This window comes from Pteropus vampyrus, unplaced genomic scaffold, assembly GCF_000151845.1.
Source record: "Pteropus vampyrus isolate Shadow unplaced genomic scaffold, Pvam_2.0 Scaffold269, whole genome shotgun sequence".
Lineage (NCBI taxonomy): Eukaryota > Metazoa > Chordata > Mammalia > Chiroptera > Pteropodidae > Pteropus > Pteropus vampyrus.
In genome coordinates this window covers 1,393,950-1,400,490 of record NW_011889050.1, presented here as the reverse complement: position 1 = coordinate 1,400,490, position 6,541 = coordinate 1,393,950, and the positions used below count along the sequence as shown (strand labels likewise).

The window sequence follows — 6,541 nt, the reverse complement described above, 5'->3', positions numbered from 1 at the left end:
TCTTAAACATCTTTTAGTAAACGTTCAGAATATTCTCCATAAAGAGAATATACATTTTTCATTAAATCTATTCGTAGTACCAGTTATAATATCAACAAAACATTTTAAAATATTTTTGTATTTTGTAATAAAGCATTTTTTAAGTATTATATACTCTAACTGCTTGTGATTGTATGGAAAAAACAGTTGACTTTGTATATTAGTAGTTGTATCTAATAACTTTGCCAAATTCTTATTAATTCCAGAAAATTTCCAGGTGGCATTTTGGGGTTTTTACATAGATAATCATATCTACAAATGACTATAGTTTTGTTTCTTCCTCTCTCATCTGTCTACATTTTATTTCTCTTTTGTCTAATGGCATCTCGGTGCAATGTTAAATAGGAATGACAGAAAAAGCATCCTTGCCTTGTTCCTGATCTTAAAGATCGTGTGTTCAATATTATCCCATAAAGGCTGATGTTTGTTGTGGGAGTTTTGTTTATATTCTTTATCCGGTTAAGGAAATTCTCTTCTGTTTCAGTTTACTAAGAGGTTATTTTTAAGTTAAAATTTAATTTTGAATTCTATCAAATGGTTTTTCTTTAACTTTTGAGATGATACAGTTTTTCTCTTTCAGTCTTCAGTGTGACAAACAAGTAATTTTTCAAATATTAAACCAATTTTATATTCCTGGTATACCTGTTAGACATGATGTATTATGATTTTTTTAATACATTGATGAAGTCAGCTGGAAAATTTTGTGTTTAGAAAATTGGTCCTCAGTGCAACCGGCATATTTCCTTTCTTGCTTCCATTAAGAGTGTAGCCTATTAGAAGCCAAACTTTCTTGGGTAGCTTTTGGTAGAGTCCCCATTTTGAACAGGCCCAAAGCTTCACAGTCTCCCCCCTCACCAGCACCAAAACGACCCAGCGGAAACCCCACAATAAAAACTGGCTGTGGTGTCCACAATAAAAACTGGCTGTGGTGTTCACTTCCAGGCTGTGTTATTCTTTGACCTTTGCATAATCTTTCCTTTTGTAGCAGCTCAGCAATGCATTTCTTTTTCTTGTTATTATGGATATTTTCAAACATACACAAGAGTCTAGGGTCTAGTGTAATGACTCCGTGTATATAGCATCCAGCATCAACCATTATCCACATTTGCAATTCTTATTTTATATCGACCTCCATTTTTTTGGAATATTTTAAAGCAGATTTCAAGCATCATATTATTTCACCTGTAAATATTTCAGTATGCATCTCCAACAGATGAAGTCTTAAAAAAAAAAAAAAACCCCATCAATATCACACCTTTCAAAATTAACAATAATTCCTTAATATCAATCCTTAATATCAATTCCCTGATAGACTAAAATGTCTTTTCGTGCATTTTTGTTTGTTTGTTTTAAATAAGGTTCACACACAGCACTGGATCATGTCTCTTCCATCTCTTTATCTCTAGCAGTTCTACTGTCTCTTCATGCCAATAATTTGTTGAAGGAACCCAGTCATTCACTGTCCTGTATAATCCCCAGTCTTGACCTTGCTGGGTACACCCTGTGTTGTCATGCTCCTTCAGTCTCTGTGTTTCCTATGTATTGGTCTGATTAGATTTGTCTGTTTACTTATTTTTTTTTTTTTCCAAGAAAGTTTCACAGGTGGTGCTGTGAACCTCTAGTTTCAGCAATGCATTTCAAAGACAGTCTTTTTACTTTTCACCCTAGCATCTTAGTTGTTTTAGTTAGAAAGGTTGTCTGGGATGCCTGGATCTGGTACTGATAGGAATGAAGTCCAGAAATAGTTTTCGCTGAAGTGACTAGTCTCCACTTTAGGCTCCTGGTTGCACACCATCCTGTGATCTGGAAGCATGGTTCTCCTCATCCCTAGGCCTTTGTGTTTATTAACTAGAGAAACTCGTGATCACTTTGGTGTCAGGAATATGACAGTACCTCCTATGAGCATTAAATGTTATCCAGAGTTGGAATGTGCGAACATCAAACATAGTCTCTACCCTCTGACCCAGGATCGGAAGCTGAGCCTTCTCTCTGGACGTTGATACAGTGGTCATGGTGAGCCCCTGCCACTTCCTCCCACACCCTGGCTGGCCTCTAGGCTTCTTGCGGGTTTGGTCATGCGTCCGTAGAGGTCATCTTAATGTGGTGCCCTGGAATCTTCCTCACATTTCTTCTAGTAAGACTTACCTCTTCTTTTAGTTCACGTTCTTTTTCTCCCCAAAAAACGTTCCTCTCATTCCTGCTTCAGTTTCTTTCTCAGGTCTGTCTTTACACATTTCTTTGGTATTTTACCCCTATTCAGTCCTCCCCCTGTGTCCCCAGTCTCTAGGCCCAGCCACCGACCAGACTTCACCTAGCTTAGTGGATTGTCTGTAAATCTTTCTGTCCCAGAACCATCCTGGAGACTTCTGAGGAAAGAATAACTTGTGGCAAAAAGGGCTTTTGCATTGAGAACAAGTCCCCATGAGGAATACTTCTGGGCCCAGAGAATCAGGCTGATCTGCAGAAAAGGTTCTTCACTAAGGGTTTTCCAATGGATATAAATCTTTGGATTATTTGCCTTGAGAGATAAAAACAAATGGTTCCAGAGGTCATGGCTAGAACCAGTGCCTGTTCTCCCTCTCCCTCTGTCGCCCAGCTTCCCTCGGGCATGTTTCTGAGATGGACAGCTGATTCAGATGAGTGTGGAGCTGACAGTCTTCCCTAGTGGAGGAACTTCAGCAGAGAGGTTTATACATTTTAGAGGGCTACATGAGGGCAGCACTCAGATTGGTTTAAAGCCAGGAAGCAAGAAAGTAGAAAGGAAGGTAAAATAAATTGTAGGAGCCTGACACAAACTAGGCCATAGATACTTCTTACCAGAGGCTGAATTCCTACCTTTAGTCTACCTGTTCTTCTATCTTTAGGCAGTTTTGCAATGTCTGAAGCTCAAAAAAGGAAGAAAACTATATGAAAGTGAATGTGTTAGATAGCTAGTCAGATATGAGTGACAGGGGAACAAAATGGAGTCCCAGCCTAGAGACCACCCAAAGAACACTCCGTTGGTAGTTAGAGAATCCCTCCTGCATCCTCAGAGACAAAGGACTGGAGGTCTCTAACCTATAGCTGGTTTAATCTGACCACAGACACATGCTCAGAAAGTAACACCCTAACCTGCCCACAACCTTGGCCTCATTATACCATCATTATAATAACATGTTTATGCCCAGAAGGTCATGAATCTAATTATAACAGACTGCATTCTGGGTAAGCACATATATACTAGGCAGAGAGTTACATAGTAGCCAAGTGTCAATCGAAATGACCTCACATGCCAATCACCTAGGAACATTTTTGTAACCACCCACCATGGGTCAAATATATAATACAGACCTTCCCACTTCTGCGTTGTTACAGCTCTCTTCGCTGAAAACCTGCTCCTCCCTTGGAGCGTGTACTCTTACCTTTTTGCCTCTCAACTTCCACAGGGTTGCAGCCTTCCTTAGCGTGGCCCATCTCCTTCTAAAATGTACTTTCAATGAATCTTACTTCTAAATCTTGCTGACCTGTAATTCTTTGCTGCATCAGCAGGGAAGAACAGAAGAAAACTGCTAATTGCACTTCTGTGTCATTACCGCCCCCCTCCATGCCGCTGGGGTGACATCAGGGTTCAGAAATCACCCCAACACTAACAAATGGTTTGCAGAGGTCTCTCTGGAGACATTTTTAACTTTGGGTTCGAATAAACCGCATCATTTTCCAGTGGGTTCTTGAATCACCAGTCATTGAACTGGGCTTCAAGATGGGGATGCCATAAGAAGACAGCATTCCTGTCCCTTAAAAAATGTTTAATTTTGTCTACATGAAGCAAATGTTTAAAAAATTTTAAAAGCTGCATATGTGGTGAAATACATGTAGCCTGTACAAACTGCCTTCTCCTCTGGAGTAGTTGTGGAGGGACACCGAGAGAAAGTGCTGGAAGGAGTGTTCTCGGCCCAGTTTCTGTTGTATCGGAATGTGTGTGGTAAGTCTGCCCAACTTTGTGGCCTGCAGAAAGGAGAATGTTGTCTTTTCCTCAATTTTGGTGTGTATTTCAAATGTTACTGTGAAACTAAAGAAAAACGACAAACTTCTCCTTGTGCTCACCTCTCTCTGTCTCTTACCCTCTCCTCTCCTCTCCTCTCCACCTTGGCATATCTTAGAACTATCCAAGACTTTTATCCTGTAGGTTTTTTAAAAGTCACATATATTCTGTATATTATTAATCTGAATAAAAATTCCATCTTCCTCACGAATTTTTTGAGAATGGGGAGTGTGTCAACTTATATCTCTAGTACCTCATACAGCACAGAGAAGGTATCAGTAAGTAGATAGATGGATGATGGATGGAATAAGATAGATACTTCAAATATGTGACCCGATACACAAATAGACACTATCACTCCCCAGCCCCCATAGGAAGGGTGCATGTGTGTGCGCATGCGTGTGTGTGTGTCTCACCCCAGTTCCCATCAATAATCAGGTTCTGTGTTAAGGAACTCTAAATTTCTCTGGTAAGAGGTCTCCCAGTCACTCATCTCTGTGTCTCTAGCTTGCAGAGTGTTTTATAACGGGAGTCCCAGTACATATGTGTTGAATAGAGGTTGTACCATGTATTACTTTTTGGTCTAAGCTTCTGTGAAAAGTCAAGCATTTAGAATCTTTGTAGTCTCTGTTGTTGACTTTGGACCAGTATCTAAAAAGATCTCCTCAGCTTTTCTCTTGAACACAGGAAGATGCTCTTTCCAAAATGATCAGAAGGTAAGCTGGAAGGTAGCTTCTCCTTTCTCTCCATGCTCTACACCTGCATCTCTGTTTCCGTGAACATCAGGAATGCTGGTGTTTCGGTTCATGAAACTGAAACCCCTGATACCGTGCACAGCATGGGCCGTGTGCCAGAGCGAGGTTCAGGAATTGGCCATCACATGACTTCTTAATTTATCATCAATTAACAGCCACCCAACCTTCTTTCCTGCCTCTTTTCCTCTCTCCCTTTTCTCTCTCCTTTTTGCATCATAAAGAAACTCATTCGAATGTGAGAAGAGGAGGTCTCAAAGGCTAGGGGCTTTAGGAATATTGCCTTGCAGGCCCTCCCTGCCAGGGATCTTTCCCTAAGAAAAGGCAGGGCGCTCCCTCTGCTCCTTCAAGTTCTTCCCACCTGACTTAATTCAGGATTGCAAACTGGCAGCCACACCTGCGGCTTCTGTCCTCTTCCAGGTGTATTATCTCCATGGTACTTACTCTCTTCAATGTGCTGCAGGTATTAACGATTTACTTTGTATATGTCTCGCTTCCTCTCTAAAATGTATGTTCCCTCCAGGCAGAGACGGGTTTTGTCTATTTTGTTTCGAACATATTAGCAGTTCCTAGAACTATGTCTGGCACACGTTCAGTGGCTAATAAATACACAGTAGATGAATGAATATATTCATACCAGTTCTTAAGTCTTTTGTTAAGACTCCTCCTGCCCTCCGGGCTGGGCTTTCTGTGAGCTGGCCCTGAAGGACTCGGCCTGCACGGCAGAACTGGGCCAGAACTTCTCACACATCTTTCTGGTGCTGTGCCTGGCCATGTTTAGCCATGGATGCCAGCCAAGCCCATTAGCAGTAGGAACCAGGACTCTGAGACTTTCTATTTTACCTGTAGAGAGAAGACTGCATGACTTTTGCCAGACTTTCCAGTGCTTTTGTTGAGTGTATAAACTGGCCATGGCAAACTGTGAACATTAGTGGAAGAGACTCTTTACCCCTGAGAGGGGCTGCAGCTGTGAGCCCTTTTGCAAACTGCCCGTGTGTGTCCGTGTCTGACCCTGATCAGGCCTTCCTGGCCTCTTAGGGTTCAGGGTAGGGCAACTTGGTTACCTTTTCCCTCTATCGCCCCAGCTCTCTGCCACGAGAGCTCATGCTCCTGATTCCACTTTTGCACCAGGTATTATGAGGGCTGGGAACTCCACCCAGTGCTGCTTCCTTCTCAGCCCGCAGCTCCGCTCTCACATGTGGGCAGCTCCTCCAGCCTAGCGTAGTCTTCCTAGATGACCTTGGGCAGGCGTGACATGAAGTTCCTTAATGTTGCTTCTGACCTCTGCCCGCTCCCAAGGTTGTGTGGGGGACAGGACAGAGCCTTCTCCTGCCCTGGCTGCTCACCGGGACCCAAGCCCCGCTTTGTTCAGCCTCTGTTAGAGTCTGTTCCGCCTTTAGCTTGGTCAGGGGCCTTTGCAGCTCTCCTTGGGCGCTAAGGGGACTGGGACTTCTGTTAGTTGGTGGGATGAACTCTAATCTGCCAGACGGATGGGGTGATGGCACCACTCTGCCGAGCAATTCTTACAGACCCAGGAGGTTAGTGTGCTGCTGTGGGTGGGAGAAATAAGACTGGGGGTCATGCTCTTGAATTTACATGGTATGTTAATTGTGTCCTTACAAACTGATTGAAGCATTTCTTGCCATGGAAAATAAATGATCAGAAACCTGTGGGCTCCTTTGCGCTATTTCGATGGGGTAGAAATGAACTGGAACGCACACCTTGGCAG

At 42.6% G+C, this 6,541-nt stretch overlaps 1 protein-coding gene across 6 annotated transcripts in view; it reads left to right on the top strand.

Moving 5' to 3' along the window:
- SH3RF3 (SH3 domain containing ring finger 3) overlaps nucleotides 1-6,541 on the top strand; it is a 380,077-nt gene that overhangs the window by 186,890 nt on the left and 186,646 nt on the right. Inside the window, exon 1 of one of the 6 annotated variants that reach the window (XM_011375285.2) lies at nucleotides 3,925-4,000. The exons of the other annotated variants lie outside the window; for them this stretch is intronic. Within the exon in view, the coding sequence (XP_011373587.1) occupies nucleotides 3,992-4,000 (9 nt within the window). The 5' untranslated portion in view covers nucleotides 3,925-3,991. Of the gene's footprint in view, nucleotides 1-3,924; nucleotides 4,001-6,541 lie in introns of those variants that run through there. 6 annotated transcript variants of the gene reach the window in all.